The sequence below is a fragment of the Pagrus pagrus genome (assembly GCF_965226575.1).
Source record: "Pagrus pagrus genome assembly, chromosome: 13".
In the NCBI taxonomy this organism is placed as follows: domain Eukaryota; kingdom Metazoa; phylum Chordata; class Actinopteri; order Spariformes; family Sparidae; genus Pagrus; species Pagrus pagrus.
In genome coordinates this window covers 30,888,638-30,908,816 of record NC_140197.1, presented here as the reverse complement: position 1 = coordinate 30,908,816, position 20,179 = coordinate 30,888,638, and the positions used below count along the sequence as shown (strand labels likewise).

The 20,179-nt window shown below is 46.7% G+C and overlaps 1 protein-coding gene across 1 annotated transcript; it reads right to left on the bottom strand.

Annotated features, from left to right (window-relative positions):
* Positions 1-1,331: 1,331 nt before the first annotated feature.
* On the bottom strand, positions 1,332-18,126 carry kpnb1 (karyopherin (importin) beta 1). Its single transcript, XM_084371141.1, has 22 exons — positions 17,781-18,126; positions 16,777-16,835; positions 12,227-12,409; positions 11,937-12,137; positions 11,702-11,854; positions 11,413-11,472; positions 11,222-11,311; positions 10,830-10,940; positions 10,628-10,729; positions 10,259-10,483; positions 8,963-9,154; positions 8,146-8,276; positions 7,521-7,668; positions 7,131-7,202; positions 6,879-7,023; positions 6,704-6,786; positions 6,399-6,506; positions 5,163-5,306; positions 4,622-4,727; positions 3,899-4,013; positions 2,663-2,824; positions 1,332-2,327 (listed from the first exon to the last, which is right to left on the bottom strand). Coding segments are annotated over exons 1-22 (2,631 nt in total). The 5' UTR covers positions 17,821-18,126; the 3' UTR covers positions 1,332-2,326.
* Between the last annotated feature and the right edge of the window lie 2,053 nt (positions 18,127-20,179).

Here is a 20,179-nt window from a genome sequence, read left to right as displayed (position 1 = left end):
AAAAGGTCAAAATTATTAAATAAAAACATCTGAATTATGAGATATAAACATCAGGAAACAATTTATGACAAAAAGGCAAAAAATTAAGTCAAAGTTATGACAAATAAATCTGAATTATGTTAGTCAAAAAGATGAAACCCCTAATAATGAAGTAAAAGTCATGAGATGAGCAGTTGGAAGATAAAAAGGCAAGATTGAGATTGAAAAATCTGAATTATGAGATTAAAGTGTGTCAGAGGATTAAAACACACACAAGTCGATATTATGAGCGATTAAAGCAAAACTAAACGTTTAGATAAGTCAACATCTTAACTTCTCATTATCACGACCAACGGGTTTTTGTTCTGTTAAGTCACATTTCCATGTTTTCTTTAATTGGCACAAACAGGCTTCCATAGGAATTATTTTGGGGCTGCAGTACCGCGAGTGGCCACAGGGCAGAAGTTAGAGTGAGGCAGGGCGGCGCCGTTGGATTCAGTGAGCCTCGTAAACAGGAAGTAAACCCAGAAAACAGAAAGCCTTTCAGTGTGGAGAGCTATTCTGATTGGACGGGACAGGCGCCATCTTTGATCCGGGATCTAGTTCCGATATAAATCCAACAGAGCGGTGACACCGGAGAGTCACGACTCCTCGTTATGTTCTGGTGTTTGGACCTGAGGTGAGAAGAAGCAGCAGCAGAACGTTCAGTACAATATAGACTTTATTAGTTCACTAAAGTTGAATATGAAATAAAAAGCAGATTGGCTTTAATGATTCACAATTCAGTAATAATCGAGTTGCCAGGTTCATCATGTCAACACAGGAAGTACGTCCTCCCTACGGCTGCCACACCTCTACAAAATAAAAGCCCTCCGAGGCAGGAAACACTTCACCCTCAACTCAAAGAAAATCATTTTCTACTTGATGTCCTGATGAGAGAACATCCTCCGTTTTTCTTTTTACTGGAGGAAGTCGTTGTCCGATGTTCAGCGACTGAAAGTGAAGTGACCCGCCCCGGAGCCAAGGCGGACCGGCAGCACTGAGCGCGCTCAGCTTTCTGCAGCTCAGACGTGATTTCCACACCAACTACAAACTCAACGTCCCAACAGAACCGTCAGCGAAGAGCTGAGCTGCTGCTACCAAACAAGCCGTGAAGTGAGTTAAAAAAGAAAAAAAACAGAAAAACAACAAAAATCAGTTCTTTGTGGCGTCGAGTAAACAAACCGTCAGTGGGAGGCGGCCACCGAACTCAAGAGCAAAGTTCAGCTTCCAATCAGCAGAGTCCAAATCATTTCATGAGTCCAGGAGTCCGACAGACGACAAAAAGACCGAAATCACCAGAACTGCTTGGGGAATGTTTCATATCATTTTATTGTTTTTTTTAACTTTATTTTCATCATAGCAATGGAAAAATATAACCTTATACAAACGTCTTCAATTCTCTGAATTTTATTTAAACAAGCAAAAATGGTGAGTGACCTTTTCCCAAACCAAGTGCAGCGGGGAAACAAAAACTGAAACGCTTCACCGGCAGCTCGCTCGCGTCACAGCGAAGGTTTTCAGCTTCGCCCGGTTTACTTTCCGCTAAACTATTTCCATTTGGCACTCGCTCCTCGGAGGATTCCTCCTCGGCTTTTTGACTTTTATTTTGTAGGAATTTAGTGCTGTTGCTGTTTTGATAAGAGCATCAAACGCTGAACACGGAGCAGGTGGAGGCGTTCGCGTCCGTCAGATCTCCTTCGCTGTTTTAGTGCTCGGAAGAAGAAGAAGAAGAAAAATAAGAGCAACACAAATCTAAAGTTTTCCACAGAAGTCCACAGTCCGCTCGATTTTTAACCTTTGAATCCACAGAAGTCTTTTATTTTCTCGTCGTGTTTTTATCTAGTTCCCCTCCTCCCCCCCTCCCCCGGCTCGAGGGGCGGCGGCGGGTCAGTGACGTCATTGTGATGTCGTAGGAGAGCCCAGCTACAGCGAGAGAGGTGGATTGTGGGAGGAGGAGGGGAGGGCTCCAAGGTGAGTTTGTTTGTTTTGATTGGGGGATGGAGGAGGGGGGAGTCAGAGTCCAGTCCACAGGCCGTCCAGGAGGGGGAGGAGGGGAGGAGAGGGGGGGTCGCCTGCTGGAACTGAAGGTGGTGTGATGTCATCATCTCTCGCTCGCTCACACGCGTCTCTCTCTCTCGCTCGCTCACACACAGACACTCATCTCAGCTCACACTCGACTTCTGCTGCGAGTCGACGCTCGCCACAAACACAGAAGAGTTAATTCCAGTGGGGCAGTTTGTCCTCATTGTTCACTGATGTCGATCTCTCTCAAATCTCTCGCTCTCTTTTCCCCGACTGGCAACAATCTGAGGAGAGAAGAAGAAACAGTCAGCTGGAGGCCGACGACAATGTGTGTGTGTGTGTGTGTGTGTGTGTGTGTGTGTGTGTGTGTGTGTGTGTGTGTGTGTTGGTCTCAGATGTTGTGGTTGGTGTTTCCATCACTCTGTCAGAGTGGTGCATGATTTCTCTTCATAGACCAACAAACACACAAACTCTCTGTGGTCAGAGTCGAACAACAGGTACGTTACTCCAGGTGACCCCACCATCAACTGTAGTGTGTGTGTGTGTGTGTGTGTGTGTGCGTGTGTGCGTGTGTGTGTGCGTGTGTGCGTGTGTGCGTGTGTGCGTGCGCGTCACACACCAGGCCTGGCTCTTGAGCTTGCGGAGCTCCTTGGTGGCCCAGGTGGCGAGCGTCTTGGTCTTGGTGGTTTTGGAGCGTCGGCCCTCTGTCAGCAGGTCGTTGATGAGCGGACGAACCTCCACCAGCTTCATCACGTCCTTACCGAACGCCGTGCACAGGTCGCTGAACACACACACACACACACAGAGAAAACAAAACAGACGTCAACATCACTAACGGCACCGAGGCTTTTAATGTGACAGGAAACGTCCAGAGTTAAAATCACAGTTTGATTTGTTACTCGGGACGATCAGGCTTCAAGAACATTTATTATAATCATGGATTTATAAACTGATCGAGTCAAAACTAACAATGTGAAAACATCACTGATATAAACTGATATAAACTATCAGTCATCAATCAGATTTCATTGGTCTGTCTTCAGGTTTCCATCACTGAAGCTGAATATTCACTTTTAACGTTCATCCTGTCTGAATCTTATCATTTTCATGTTTATACTTTATTTCTATTTATTTTGTTTTATCACACTTTATTCTATAAAATTTTTATCATTATAATAATTATATTACATTTACAGCTTTTGTTCACAATATTGTTGTTCACTTGTTTTTGTCTTTAATTATTGAAACTATTCATTTATTGCAGTTCTTCAGTCTCTGAACCGTTTATGTTGGATTCATTTCTATCACTTGTAAAACACTTTGATTTGTTTAAAGACGATGTATGAATAAAGTTTGATTGGTTATGAGTCGGGTTTTAATCACAATAAAGGGGAAAACAATAAATTCAGAACAACGTTTAAATTAATTTATATTCAGGTTAGTTCGTCTGCACGAGTTAAGTTGTTTAAATCTGCACATAACGAATCATTAATTATGAAACGCGAGAAAATCAAAAGGAATTTTTATTTTTATTTTTGTTTTCATCAAATTTAACCTCCATAAAAAACTTCCAGAGACAAAATGGTTTCCTCTCCAAACGTTTAAAAGAATTTAAAATGTATTGATTTGATTTAAAGACATCAGTGTCACATGTTGATCTGTGGCCCGATCACTGCGTTGGTCTCAGATGTTGTGGTTGGTGTTTCCATCACTTTGTCAGAGTGGTGCATGATTTCTCTTCATAGACCAACAAACAGCTTCACCTGTCAATCAAACCTCCCTCCCCTCCCCTCCCCCCTCCCCTCCCCTCCCCTCCCCCCTCCCCTCCCCCCTCCCCTCCCTCTCCCCTCCTTACCCAATGAGTCCAGCAGCGTTGGCCACGACTCCGTCAGAGTGATCTTCATCCTCGGCTATGTGATGGATGAAGGAGAGGATGAACTCCACCCGAGGCTGGACCAACATCACATCAGCTGCAGGGGGAGAGGCAACAAGGTAAGGAAAGAAGAGAAGGAGGTGATGAAGAGGGAAGGGATGACGAAGGTGAGAAAGGAGGAGAGGAGGCAGGAGATTAGGTGAGGAAGTGAGGAAGGAAGGAGGAAGAGAGCAATGATGGAGACAGAAGGAATAAGATGACAAAGAAGAGAAGGAAGAAAGGAGACAAATGAGGAGGAAAGGAAGAAGATGAGAGGCGAGTTAGGAAGGAGGATGGTTAAGGAGGAAGCAAGGAAAGGACAGAGGAAAGGACAGAGGAAAGGACAGAGGAAAGGACAGAGGAAAGGACAGAGGGAAGGACAGAGGGACAACCGACATGAACACAGAGCAGCAGAACTGAAAGTCGTCACTTTAAAAAGTCAGTTTGTTTTATTTGTCGAGTCTCGCAAAACCAGGAAGCCGTGTGATGATTGGCTGCCGCAGCTGCCAGAGGTTCTCTGATTGGCCGCGGCTGCCTGAAGCTCTCTGGGTGAAAAAGACTCGATTTGCTCTGCGACGTCCTAAAATCCTCCTGATGGACTTCACACAGGAAGAGGAACAGACGTCGCCTCACAGTGTGTGTGTGTGTGGTGTCATGGGGCCTTACGGTGCACGTTCTCCTGGTCCCCCTTCAGGCCCTGGATGATCCCGGTGTACGCCTCCAGACAGCCCTCCCTCAACTCGTTCAGGTAGTCCACCATGTCGTAGTCCGTCTGAACACACACACACGGGAAGAGGTTTAAACGTTCATTCCCTCAAACACACGATGACAGCGAGCGAACGTACAAGCAGCGGACTGCAGAGTGAGGAGGTCTCAGATTAATGTGGTCAGGTTTACATCACGGTCAGCGTGGTGCATGATTTATCATCACAGACCAAACACACACAGTTTCAGCCAAGGACGCGACATTAAACCTGGACAGTGTTGGAGGCGGAGCCCCGTTCACTCCTCTGAAAGCTGCTCGGCTGTGAAAACACTCAGATCTACACGTCGTGCGTGTGCACGAGAGACTAATGCGGCAGCCGGCTAACTTGACTGAGGATAAAATCATTTAATCATGCGGCTCTTCCAGATTTTACAAATGTTATTGGACCAAATGGATCAAATGCTTTGTGTTCACATGATCACATGACTTCCTGTGTGTTACCTTGTCCACCTGGGCCTGTGAGGCCTGCTGCAGGGTGTCCAGGACGATGTCCAGGTACTTCTTAAACTCTCCTCCGATGGCCAGAGCGATGTCACCGAACGCCGAGAGGATCTGAGGCTTCACCGACCGATGGACGTTCTCGTTCTGAACACACACACACAGTTCATGTTAGAACACACACACACACACACACACACACACACACACACACACACACACACACACACACACACACACACACACAGAGTTCATGTTAGAACAACACACACACACACAGTTCATGTTAGAACAACACACACACACAGAGTTCATGTTAGAACAACACACACACACACAGTTCATGTTAGAACAACACACACACACAGTTCATGTTAGAACACACACACACACACACACACACACACACACACACACACACACACAGAGTTCATGTTAGAACAACACACACACACACAGTTCATGTTAGAACAACACACACACACACAGTTCATGTTAGAACAACACACACACACACACACACACACACACACACACACACACACACACACACAGAGTTCATGTTAGAACAACACACACACACAGAGTTCATGTTAGAACACACACACACACACACACACACACACAGAGTTCATGTTAGAACAACACACACACACACACACACACACACAGAGTTCATGTTAGAACAACACACACACACAGAGTTCATGTTAGAACAACACACACACACACACACACACACACAGTTCATGTTAGAACAACACACACACACACACAGTTCATGTTAGAACAACACACACACAGAGTTCATGTTAGAACAACACACACACAGTTCATGTTAGAACACACACACACACACAGTTCATGTTAGAACACACACACACACACAGTTCATGTTAGAACACACACACACACACACACACACAGAGGTGGAGGAGAGGAATAAGAGGAAGTTTTGAGCGTTTGCTCTGTAAAATGTAAATATGTCTATTAATGTGAACGACAGGAAGTCATTAAAGAGCAAACAGCTGTGTGTGTGTGTGTGTGTGTGTGTGTGTGTGTGTGTGTGTGTGTAGGTCTCAGATTAATGTGGTCAGGTTTACATCACGGTCAGCGTGGTGCATGATTTATCATCACAGACCAAACACACACACGAGACTCGTCAGGAGGTCATTAATCGATAGACAGGAAGTTCAGGGAGGGAGGGGAGGGAGGGGGGGGAGGGGAGGTCTTCCTCACCCCGAGGTTCTCCAGCAGCAGCTGCATGATCTCGTCACAGTAAGGCAGGATGTTGGACATCAGCGCTCGGCACAGGTCACACACCAGACCCACCGCCGCCAGACACACCTGCATCATCACCATCACCATCATCATCATCATCATCACAAGACAATTCAACACTTTTAAAGATCGGCTTTAACTAAATTTGGCAGCTGTTCTATCCGAGACCTGTAAACACACTTTAATGTGTAAAACCAGTGAGTGACCCGTGAGCCTGAGGTCACATGACCTCAGCAGCTGGATGTGCGGCTGATGACACGTACCTGATACTCAGCGTAGTTCTTCAGTCCGATACCCAGGAAAGGCTTAAAGGCATCCATGTACTTCTGGAAGTCGCTGCCCAGAACTGAAACACACAGACGTAGTCAGATACACACAACCTGTCTCTCCTTACAGGTGTGTGTGTGTGTGTGTGTGTGTGTGTGTGTGTGTGTGTACCTTCGACCAGCGTGGACACGGCCATCAGAGCGTCCTCCTGAACGCCTCCGGAGCCGGCGGTGCTCTGAAACATCCTGAGCAGAGACGCCATCACCACGTCGGAGATCTGCAGGGCGTCCTGGTGCTGAACTTTACGGAGGACGTTCTGCAACAACACACAGGAAACTGTCTCCACAACACTGTCACAATAAGAGCATGAACACAACACAAACAGGAGAGTGCTTGATTGACAGCTCAGGTGTGCCGTCTCACCTGTAGAGTGGCACACAGCAGCGACTGCAGGTCGTTGAACTGGATTCTGTCCGAGGTGCTCTGGATGTGCGACTGCAGACACATAGGAAGTGACATCATTACACAGGAAGAGGACGATGCAAAGGTTCTTTCAGATTAAATGCCTTCAACAGGCTGCTGCTCATTCAGATCTCAAACCATCTGATTCTCTCTCATTAAATTAAATGTCTTTTATTTGGAGCAGCTCCTCTCGGCACTGCGGTCGGCCAACTTCTGCTCTCACTGACTCCGTTTGTGTTCATTAAAATGTTTTCACAGTTTCTGAACGTCTGATTTCCAGATAGTTTAAAATACTGATGTGAAAGTAAGTGATTGATGCGACCATCCCCCTCTCCTCCCCCGCTGTCTCACCTCCATCTGGAGGACCTGCTGCAGTCTCTCCATGATGACCAGCGTGGTCTTCTGGACCGCAGGGTAACAGTCCTTCGCACTGTTCTTGACGATCTCCATCAGAGCCTCGTAGGCAGCAGAGCGCAGGTTGTTCTGGTGGCCGTCGGGCCTGCAGACACAAACATCATCAGTACTCTCCTACATCCCATCAGCCACAGATTTACATTCAGCTTCATTTAAAAGACATCAGAGACAGTTGGGATCTATTGGCAGTCAAAATGTCTGAAGACACAGAGCACAGAAGAAAAAGATTCATTTCCTCTTATTGATTTTGTCGCGTTTAAACGATAAATTAATATTTCTGAACTGAAGTTAAAGATAAACCTCGTTTGTTTCAGATCAAGTTTAAGGGCCGTCTCATGTCACACCTGCAGACTGGACGTACAGTTCCGTGTTTTTACAGCAGATTCATTTCACTTCAAACGCTCGGATACTTTTAAAGTGTCTCACTTTACACTGAAACCAGGAAGTCTCTGCAACAGGAAGTCATCACACCACAAACACCGTCACTGCTGCTGTCACACCTCCGAGCCACATCTGCCTTGAGCGCTAAAACAAAGACAAACTGAACGTCTCCCGTCTCTACCTGTCTGTGGTCTCCAGGAGTTTCTGGACGATGATTTCGAAGGACGAGGACAGACAGTAGGTGCTGGGCTCCTCCTGGTCCTCTGCAGCGTCTGTGGCTTCATAAGCTGCTTCAGCCAGAGAGGAGAAGGCCTGACGGGAGACAGAGACCACGGTCAAACATGCTGCTGTTCACCTTCATCCTCACAGCGTTCAGGACGTTCCTCCAGACATCTAGAGGAGAACTTATCTAGAAGAGTTACAGCGTCTGACAGACCGAACTCAGAACTGAGAGCCCGTTTGCACCGCAGGAACTGTTTCAGGTTTCCAGCAGAACATAGAAATTAAATTAGGTCCAGTGGCACAAACGGGTCACAACTTCATCACTATCTGCAAAAAATTAGCTGGTTGGAGAAGTTGTAGCTGGAGATAACTGGATGTTTGTCACCATCTCTGTTGATGTTATCTGAACGTGGACTGAGTTTTGGCTGACGCTAGTAAAAATTCTGTTTAGCCTCAGTGTGGATCCAACAGTACACGAGTTTCAGGTTTTTACGGGGAAATATTCCAGTATAAAATGTCTGTCTTCTTCTTTGGACCAGGCAGACGAGGACTTTCATTTTCAGTCTGCCTGCACTACAAACACACACAGCTTCTTATTTTACTATATAATGTCAGGACATATTTATTCAGCTAAATATTCAGAGGATCCGTCTTTGGGATTAATAAAGTTCTAACTCACGTCTAACTCAACATGACTAACTTTACATGTAAACACCGGCTCTTGCACACCCACACAGACAACGTTAACCCTTCACATGTCAGATGTCACGTCTCACCCAGCAGACGTTGGAGGCCACACGGGGCTCGGCCCCCAGGCCTTCGATCAGACACTGCAGCAGGGGGGCCAGGTAGACCTCGTTGATGGCGGCTTCAGGTAGCAGCTCACAGATCCTCCCCACCGTCCACGCTGTGGTGTCCCTCACGACCACACTGGGGTCCTTCATCAGCTCGATCAGAGTCGGCATCGCCTGAAAGAGCAGAAGAAGACGACTTGAGGCTTATTCATACACGTCTGGATCAGTTGAACTGGACTTCACCCTGCTCCTCAGAACAAAGGCTGTAAGGTCTGATTTGAACCCAGTGAGAAGGCTTTTGGTTTGAGCTGGTTCATCAGTGGCTGACCTGTGTGACGAGGGGTTTGATGTGTTAGTGACTGACCTGTGTGACGAGGGGTTTGATGTGTTAGTGACTGACCTGTGTGACGAGGGGTTTGATGTGTTAGTGACTGACCTGTGTGACGAGGGGTTTGATGTGTTAGTGACTGACCTGTGTGACGAGGGGTTTGATGTCAGTGGCTGACCTGTGTGACGAGGGGTTTGATGTGTTAGTGACTGACCTGTGTGACGAGGGGTTTGATGTGTCAGTGGCTGACCTGTGTGACGAGGGGTTTGATGTCAGTGACTGACCTGTGTGACGAGGGGTTTGATGTCAGTGGCTGACCTGTGTGACGAGGGGTTTGATGTCAGTGGCTGACCTGTGTGACGAGGGGTTTGATGTGTTAGTGACTGACCTGTGTGACGAGGGGTTTGATGTGTTAGTGACTGACCTGTGTGACGAGGGGTTTGATGTGTTAGTGACTGACCTGTGTGACGAGGGGTTTGATGTGTTAGTGGCTGACCTGTGTGACGAGGGGTTTGATGTCAGTGACTGACCTGTGTGACGACGGGTTTGATGTCAGTGGCTGACCTGTGTGACGAGGGGTTTGATGTCAGTGGCTGACCTGTGTGACGAGGGGTTTGATGCGTCAGTGGCTGACCTGTGTGACGAGGGGTTTGATGTCAGTGGCTGACCTGTGTGACGAGGGGTTTGATGTCAGTGGCTGACCTGTGTGACGAGGGGTTTGATGTGTCAGTGGCTGACCTGTGTGACGAGGGGTTTGATGCGTCAGTGGCTGACCTGTGTGACGAGGGGTTTGATGTCAGTGGCTGACCTGTGTGACGAGGGGTTTGATGTGTCAGTGGCTGACCTGTGTGACGAGGGGTTTGATGTCAGTGGCTGACCTGTATGACGAGGGGTTTGATGTGTCAGTGGCTGACCTGTGTGACGAGGGGTTTGATGTGTTAGTGACTGACCTGTATGACGAGGGGTTTGAGCTGGTTGAGTTCAGGTCCTTCCAGGATGGATCCGAAGGCCATGACGGAGGCGTCTCTGTAGCGCCAGTCGGGATGTTTGATGTGTTCTTTGATGAAGGGCAGGACGTGAGGAACCACGTCGTCCTCACAGCAGGTGGCCAGCAGCATCAGACACACACCTGCTGCCTTACAGGGGTTCCAGTCGTCATCGTCGTCATTCTCATCCTGCAAAAGTCAAATGAGAAGGTCCGACACTACATTCACAGCTGGGAAACTGTTTTGATGATTTATTACAGAATCTGTGTATATTATCTTTGAGCAGCACCAACATGAAGCTAGAATGCAGGAGTAGAGGTCCAGGTGTGTTACCTGCTTGGTGAGGGTCTGGGTCAGGATGGGCACCAGGTACTGCAGGGCTCCTTTGGCGTAGAATTTGCTGGTGTGCTCGGGCGGGCGTCCCTGCTCCGAGGCCTGACATTCAACAAGAGCAGATCAGAAGAGTCAGAAAAACACTTTGACAAACTGGAACTTTAAAAAAAGTTGTTGATGTAATAAATCTGCTCACACAAACCTCTGAGGCCTCGATGGCCAGGTCCATCTCCTCGTCACAGACGTTGGACCAGAACTCGATGCCCTGTAAGGCCACCTCATCGATGTCGCTCTTCATCGCCTCGATGGTGATCTGCCGGAGGACAAGATGGTGGAGGAAGAGACAGAGAAGAGAAAGAAAGAAAGCAACGAGGAAGAGGAGAGTTCATTCACTTTACTTGTAAAATGTCACTCAGTATTTTTTGATGTTTTCAGTCGATCAAGCTCTTTGAAACTTATTCTAGAATTAAAAGTGATTTTGTTGGATCAGCGTCTGACAAACGACCAGCTGAGCATCAGGTTCAACATCAGATCTGCTGATGGTTTCATGTTAACATACAAGTTTCTATGATGTTCAACAAACTGTCGTCTTACCGCGAACAGAGCCGGGCCCATGTACGTCTCCATGTACTGATAATACAGAGACATGATCTTCACCAGGTTCTGCAAGGCCGCCACACGCACCTGCAAACACAACACACACACACACGGGACAAACCAGGTCAGGATGAAGATCAGAGCAGCTTCATCAATGTGTCTCACGTGTTGATCTTCAGGTTACTCACTCTGGTGTCGGGACACTGCGTCGCTTCACACACCACCTGCATGATGAAGTGTCGCTCCGTCTGAAACACAAACAAGTTCTCATCAGACCGCCGGCGACGAGTACAGCCTGAAAACAACTCCACGTAGTGGAGAAGACAGGAAGTAAAGTGTGTGAGGACAGGAAGTAAAGTGTGTGTGAGGACAGGAAGTGGAGTGTGTGAGGACAGGAAGTGGAGTGTGCGAGGACAGGAAGTGGAGTGTGCGAGGACAGGAAGTGGAGTGTGCGAGGACAGGAAGTGGGGTGCGCACCTCCTTGTCGAAGTTGGCTTTGGTGAACTCCAGGGAGTTGAGCAGAGCGTTGGTGGCGGCCAGTTTGACGTTGTTACTGGGCTCCTCCTTCCTCATGCCCTGGATGATGGCTGTCAGGATCTGGTTGGCGTTTTCCTGCAGCTGCTCGGGGTCCTGAAGGAACCACAACCAGATTAGTTAGTTATATTCTACTTCCCGCTGGCTCGTCAGTCAGGGGCTGCGTGTGATCACTCACGATGTCCTGGCAGATGTATCCGATGGCCTCCAGCGTGGACTCCTTCATGTGTTCGGTGCTCGAGGGGTCGGTGACGTTGGCGACCAGCTGTGGGATCAGCTCGGGCCACTGGTTAACTGGGATCTCTGCGCAGGCGATCCCAGCGACGCACTGCGACGCCGAGCTGGGCCGGTACGTCTCCGTGCCCAGAGTCTGTAAAACCTGATGGACAGAGACACGCGGAGACGGTCGCACACGAGGAGACGAGAAAGATCGGATCAATCAAAGTGTGGATGTGTTCAGGGACTCACGTAGTTCTTGATCTCGCGGCGAGCGTTGGCGTCGATGGCCAGCCATCTCTGCTGGTACTGTGTCTTGACGTCGGGGTCTTTGGAGGTCAGAGAGTTCTTCACCTGCAGACCGGCAGCGACTCGAGCCACCTGAGTGTTCCCCGGGTTCGCCAACACTTTAGACAACTCCACCAGGAATGTAGGCTGCGGGAGGAGGAGGACAGGGGGAGGAGGGAGGACAGGTACAGTTAGATGACAGATAAACAGCTGGCCGTCGAGTTTTTATTAATTTTATATAATAAAAAGTAAAAAAATAAAAATGTATTTTCATTTAATCTTATGTCTGACTTGCCCATCACCCAGAGCTGCAGCTAACTGATATTTTCATTATTGATCATTTCTGATTAATTGATCAGTTGTTGAAAACGATCGTGTCTCATCTTCACGCCTTGTTTTGTCCACAACTCAAAGATTTTCAGTTTACTGTCAGAGTAGGAAAGAAACCAGAAGATATTCACGTCATCAGCTGTGAATGAAACACTGAAGAGGATCAGAGTTGGATAAAGTCATCAAGTTCCTTCAACGATGAGCTAAATCACAAAACATTGACTTTATTAAACTGCAGAGCTCCGTCGGTTCGTATTCAGCAGCTGGTCAACAAACTCAAACACACTTTGCAAAAAACGTCTCCTCAGTCTGAATCCTCAAATTTAAGAAACTGAACCAACATTTGATGCTTTTATTTGAAAACTGACTGAAACCAACACGAATCAACATAAAGCTAAAATAAAATGTGCTGACGATGTGAAACTGCTCATTGTTCGACACCGAGTCACTTCCTGGCTGATCACTGATCAGACTGATGTAAAATCTGAGTGAACGTGATGCTCAACTCAACTCTGGGTCATTTACACAGTGAACCGACTGCTGTGTCATCACTGTAAATGTCCCATCATGCTCTCTGATGCATCGGGCCTCTGTGACTCTGCACAACACCGGCAGAGCAGAAATAAAGGCTGCTTCTTCATGTGCGACCATCATCCTCCTCCTCCTCCTCCTCCTCTGCAGCTCAGTCAGTCTGTCAGAAGAGCTCTTTACACCCACAGACAGTGAACACAACACAGCTCCAACCACTCGTCTTTCTGTGTTAAAGGCACAGTTCAACATTTCAGGATGAAAAACGTCACCGATGCTTCATTTTCACTCAAACCTGCGTCAACGTCTGACTGAAGCTGGTGGCACGTTAAACACCATCCTCCACAACCTGGCAACAGCCTACACTACCCACAATGCACCTCTCTGTCTGATAGTTGCATCTGAGACTTGGGCATGTCGGTGCCTGATCTGTACCTGAAACCCGATTGGTTGTGTGCACGTGACTGCTGGCAGTGTAACCTGTCCTGCAGCTGCTCAGGTGTGCTCAGCTCACTCCACAGGTGTGCTCAGCTCACTCCACACCTGCACGTTTGTTTCAGTCTCTCACTTCAGTCTTCACCCGGCGCCGATTGAGTGACATCACATGAGGACACTTCCCAGACGGGACCTCTGGACACACTTTAAGCAACAGAACTCAAACACCTGGAAACAAACTCACTGAAGTTCACCTGACAAACATCACGCCACCACTTCACCTCCAACACTGACCTGTAACAGAGCTGCTGCTCTGTGAGCGTTTAGTCTATAAATGACGTCACCAAAACATCTGATTCTGTGATACGATCTGACACTCGCTCTACGTCGACTACAAACCGTAAGATCCAGTGTTGCTTCCCGTCTTTCACACTTCTGACAGAAGGAATAAACTGTTCGTCTCATCTACGACTGTGTGAACTACAATAGATGCTGTCAGCTGCGAGTCTTATCTGACTGCAGCTTAAATATTAACACGCTTATAAAAAGTTAACAACCTCCAGCTGAAGACAAAGTTTCTAAATGAAGCAGGATGAAAACATTTACAGGATTTTATCTGCTGCAGATCAAACTGCTGAAGCTCAACATTCACCTTTGACCTTTGAAATACTGCGACACTAAAACCTAAAGACACAAACTAGCAGGCGTGACTGCATATTAAATATAACGTGCTTCACTGTGACTGCAGTCACATGCAGGTGAACACACACTACAGGTGTTGAGTTCTGATCTCGCAGCTCAGCTCAAACTTATTTATCTGCTGTCGTGTTCAAGAACCGACAGACTTCATCTTCTCTGACAGGAAGTGAAGACGCAGTGGTTCAACTTCAGTTTGATGCAAACGTCCCAACAACACCTGCAAAACTCTTCAGTGTGCACACATCACTTTAACGAGAGCGAGACACAAACAAACTCCAGACGTTTGACTTTGAACCGGTTACTTTTTATTTAGCAGGTTCACCTGTTGGACTTGGTGTTAGCATGATGTACAGCTAACGTGGCTAGCGTCTGCTAAAGCTCCAGGTGTAGTGTTGGAGTATTAAACAGGAAATGTGTGAGAACGTTCAAAACTTCACTGAAATGATCTTAAACTGAATGAAGGAAAAACAGTTTCTACATTACAACGTCTGTATTGTTATGAAGCACGTTTAGCTACTAAGCTGCTACACAGCTAGCATTGGCCTGTCAGCAGTGTCAACCAGCTGCTCGTCAGGACTGCTAGCTGCACGGCTAACTGAGCTGACGCAGCTACAGTTGCTAGCTGTTAGCCGTCGCTGTTGATATGCTGCCGTGTTTGTTCGGTTGGCAGGAGAAGCTCGACGTTGAGCCTCATCGCTGCAGGTCGCGTCACGACTCCGGCTGGTTGTCGTTACACAAAGTTGTGTTGCCTGTTTGTGTCTGTTACTGCGTATTTAAATACATCCAACTGTTTTTCTGCCAAATAATCTGTTGAGACATCGAGTATTACCACATGAGTCGCATCACATCGTCTTTATCAGCCTACATCATCAAACACACACAGGCCTTTTAATCTGAACTGGGACCAGCGCACTCTGGAGCCGGACCGGTACCATCAGTTGATGCTGTATGACAGATATACTGAACCTGCGTATGTGACGTGTGAACAGTAAAACTTTTCTTAAAGACTTAAGAAGGTTTAACTTTGTCACGAGTGTTTAATGACCACATCAGACAGCTCGACGCACGTGTCACAGTTCAGTGTGATGAGATGTTTCTTCATTAGTCAGCATTAAACAGCCTCCATCTTACTTCCTACTGAAACTCACCTTTAACAAACGTCAGCTGCAGTGAATCTGACATGTTGCAGGTTGAGTCTGAGACTAACAGTCCTGCTGCTTCGACTTTCTGTCCACTGAACAATAAATCATAGAGTCAACTGGATCAAAGTAAAAACATAATCGTATCATCGTCTCTCGCGCGGCGTTTCCAGTCAGATGGTGTCGGTGAGTCCGAGCCTCCACCCTGAACGTGTCCTGGATTATCTGAGGTAACAGGGTGGAGCTGCACCGCGAGTCAACCGACAGAAGAGTGACGAGGGTTTTTGTGGGAAAATTACCAAAAACAATCATTTAGTGGTTTCCAGCGTCTGAAATGTAAATATGTGGTATGTACTCTGATGTACGCGAGTAGTTTGTCAGTAGACTTTTCAGGTCTTCTCATCATGTCGTCGTCTCAAGTTGTAGTTTGACTTTATCATCTTCTTCACAGCAACGATGTGTTCAATGTCCTTCTGTTGTTCAAGGATCATCTCCAACATCTGTATCATATCTGTGCTGTTACACTTTTTCTATTGTGCATTGTAACACTTTGATTGATATGTGAATTGTTTCCTATTATGATGTTTTTACAAAAATGGTTTTAAACCGTCTTGTTTTTCGTCGGCCCACAGAACCACAGTCGGCCCACAGAACCACAGTCGGCCCACATGTTCCTGCTGTCTGACTCTGCAGTGTTTTCAGTCACTGGTGTAGATGTGTTGGTTCAGGTGTGTGATGGGATTTTGAGGGATGTGTCTGCAGTGTGGTCCGACTGGTCCACATGAGTCTATAACACTACTTAACATTGTCCCCTCCATTGTTGTGTAAGATGACCTGATGAAGGTCTGAGTAACTAAACGTCATTAAACTGTGTGCAGGTTTATTCTCACAATCACGACTACAGATCATCATCAGTTACACATGTTGCTGTTGAATTGTGTCACATATATTGTGTGTTGTTGTTGTACAAGGTAAATGTATGAAGGTCTCACAGATATGTCTCCAAATCTGGACACATAAAATCAAAAAATGACCGATTCAAAATATTTCCGGGGCAGTTGAACTCAGATCTGCAGCCCACACCACATCAGATGTAGCTCTCTGAAATGCTAACGTTAGCAGGCTGAGAGTGTGTGTGTGTGTGTGTGTGTGTGTGTGTGTGTGTGTGTGTGTGCGTGCATGTGTGTGCGCGTGTGTGTAACGGGGTGGTGGTGGGGAGGAGGGGTGGAGGAGGAAGCAGCAGAGCAGAGGAGAAGCCGGGCGGGCTCCAGCTGTCCTGAGCTCCTCTCTGCTCCATCCATGCTGCTGAGTGTAGCAGCAGGTCAGTTAGCTGCTCCACCACCCGCACCCCGACACCACCAGCACCACCAACACCAAACTAACCAGGTTCTCTATCGCCGCCTGCTCCAGAAACTTCTGTGCCGCCTCCAGTTCATTCCGATCTGAGGAGAGAGCGGGGAGAGGAGGGGGAGAGGGCTTATTCAATGAAATGTTAGCTAATTAGCTGACAGATATGGCTAGCAGGAAGGCTAACACGACTTTAGTAGAAGGGTTTGGCATGAGCCATAAAATGGGTGGTGAAACCGTTTTAGCAGCCATTTTACACAGAAGATGGGGCTCTGGTGTAGTTATTTTCCAGCAATCAGTAACATTAAAGTTTCATTTCACTGGTGGTTCGCCCGGTCAGGCTGCACAAACACGGCGAGGGTCCAACGTGCGTGTTAGCAAGAGACTGTCGGTTAGCATGCTAACATTAGCCGGCCACCGGGACACGTTTGGAGAGACAGAATTTAAGTTTTCCTGACAAACAGCGAGCCGGTTTAAAGAATATTAACTCATCTTAAAACTGTGTGAGACGATTAATACGACAGCTGGATGAACTTTTCTGCCCTCACAGCGGCTCAAAAGTAACGTTCGCCCGGACGGGCGTGCGAAGAAGCGGCCGATAGTTTGAATGATACCAGCTAACGGCTAACAAGCTAGCATAGCGGCTGAATGAGGCATGGGCAGGGTCGCCGCTGCCGTCCAGCTACATGCAGCTGTCAGATCACCCTCCGTAGAGGTTCATCGTCATTGTTATGATATGACAGCGTATTTAGAGATCGCCTGAGCAGACCGACAGCTTAATTACACTCTGAAACCATAATAAGACCTCTGACATAGTGCTAAGTCACCAGCGTTATCTGCGGGGATTGAGGCCGTGACGTTAGCTGGGTTAGCATTACGAGCTAGCAGCCCGCTAGCGAGGCATTTCCCTCCTCCCTACTTCAAACTTTCACCGGTTCACCGGAGCTAGCCGCGGCCGCGCTAACACTGCAGCTACCAGCCCGAAATACCGCCTCGGAGGACGGACATGTTATGTGGGAGTGTGCGGTGCTGATATTCACCTGGAGAGACCGTTTTTTCGAGAATAGTGATGAGCTCCATTCCGTCCCCCGGCTGCCGCTCTCTCTGTGCTCGGTCGCTAGCTCGATAGTTTCGGTTGCCGCGCAGCGCTCACAGCGGATTATATTTCTTCCACGGAGCTCAGTCGGTACCAGCCACAGGGCGGGATCGGTCGCTGATACAACAGGCGGAGGTTCCCCGGTGCTAGCTCGGCGCTTTTCACTCGGATGGTGCGGGAAATGTTAACGACCGTGGCGCAGAGTAACGTCTCGGAGCTTCACCGCCGCCCGTTTGCATCCTGTGTTGTCGGGAGGGAAAGGGCCGCGCGCTTCTCTCCCGCGGAAGGATATCACGCACTGACGGCAGGGCGACGTGCTGACTTCAGGGACTGTCGGACATTTTAAAGGTGTGCAGTCAGCGCAAGCAGACAAGACGCTCCAGAGGACAGTGTCCGCTCCAGAGGACAGTGTCCACCCTGCAGCGGCTCCCTGCTGTGCATCCCCATCAGCACCATCACAACTGTTTGTTCCATCCGGTGTCACCTGTCACCTGTCACCTGGTCTCAGCGATGAAACAACTGGAGAGAAGATGTGTTAAATGTTACTCTGGTAACAGTGAAGGTCACAAATATGAAGAGTACTCGAGTAAAAGTCTTAAAGTATCTGATATTAAAAGTACTTAAGTATCAAAAGTATCAGTAAAAGTAACCGGTCCGTATATTTACATGTATGTTTAAACTACTTTGAGTCGACTGTTTTTATCTGATTGATAATAAAATGCATTATTTTAAATGTTGTTACTTTGGCTCTGATGCAGCGATGTAATCTGTAAAGAAACTAGAGATAGAAAATAAATGTAATGTAGTAAAAAGTACTATATCTGACTGTGAAATGAAGTAGAGTGGAAGTTTAAAGTAACGGAAAATGGAAATACTCAATTAATGTACAAGTACTTCAAAGTTGTACTTAAGTACAGTACTTGAGTGAATGTACTCGGTTACATTCACTCACTGAGGCAGAACATGTATTCAGATCGGTAGTTTAAGTTAAAAGTTCCAATATGACGATGTAAAAGTAATCCATTACAATAACATCCCGCTCTCTGGTGGGGAGAATCGGCTCCGCGTCGTTTTAGTTCATCTTTATATTAACAACATTAAAGTGACGACGAGGAACTTTTCAGTGTTCATGAAACCGTCTCTGATGGTCATAAACGAGCAGCGAACAGACTGATGTTACTATATAGTTATTATCTGATCACACATGTCACACACAACATCACGCAACAAATACACAACTCACAAATAAACACTTCCATCAGTGAATAAACGAGCTGTCAGGGTTACGAGCAACACGTGAACGCAGCATACACTCCTCTCATCTGTCTCCCGCGCGACCCCCGTCTGCTCCTCTGTCGCGCGCTCCGCCTCGCGCGCGCTCCCGTGCACGCGTCAGAATGAGTTTTTTAATTTTAAAAGTTTGTGAAGAAAAAGTGTTGAAGTGAGTTTAAAGGAGCAGTCCGCTGCTGCTCCGGAGAGGAGAGTACATTTACTCGAGTACTTTACTGGAGTAAACCTTTGAGGTCATTTTAAAAACACAAACAAACAAACAAACAAACATAAAATGGCTCCAAACAGCTCGTCAAGTGTAATCTGTAATCCAAGTCTGTAATCCAAATCTCAGCAAGAGTCATACTCGAGTAAAAGTAAAGATTTGGTGGTAAGTCACCCATTTGAAAAGTACTCGAGTAAAAGTCTTAAGTAACTGATGTTAAATGTACTTAAGTGTCAAAATTGGCAGTAAAAGTTTTTTCTTCACTACATTATCGTCATTTATCAGTTTTTATTGGAAAGTAACTAAGTACATTTACTCAATTACTGTGACAGTACAGGTCAGATTCACGGTGCTTTACTTGAGTGTTTTAATTTCCTGCTGCTTCACACTTCTCTTCCACATCTCAGAGGTGAATATTGTACTTTTTACTCCATTACATTTGTCTGACAGCTTTAGTTACTAGTTACTTTTCAGATTACCTTCATGTCCAGTGAAAACCTCGTATCTCCAGATGTGTTGATGTTTGTGATAAACTGACAGTGATATAAAAAGTATCCTAAATTCATACTCGAGTAAAAGTCTTTAAGTATGTGATGTTAAATGTAACTAAGTACTTAGTTACATTCATACTCGTCAGTGTTGTTAAACTTGTCCAAAAGTCAGACTTGGATAAAAGTAAAGATTTGGTGTTAAAGTGCTACGTTGGTAAAAGTGAAAGTCACATATGAATACTTGAATACTTGGATACTTGAGTAAAAGGCTTGATGTTATAAGTACTTGAGTATCAAAGTATCAGTAAAGTACCTGATCCATATATTTACATGTATGTAGAAACAGTATAGTGAGTC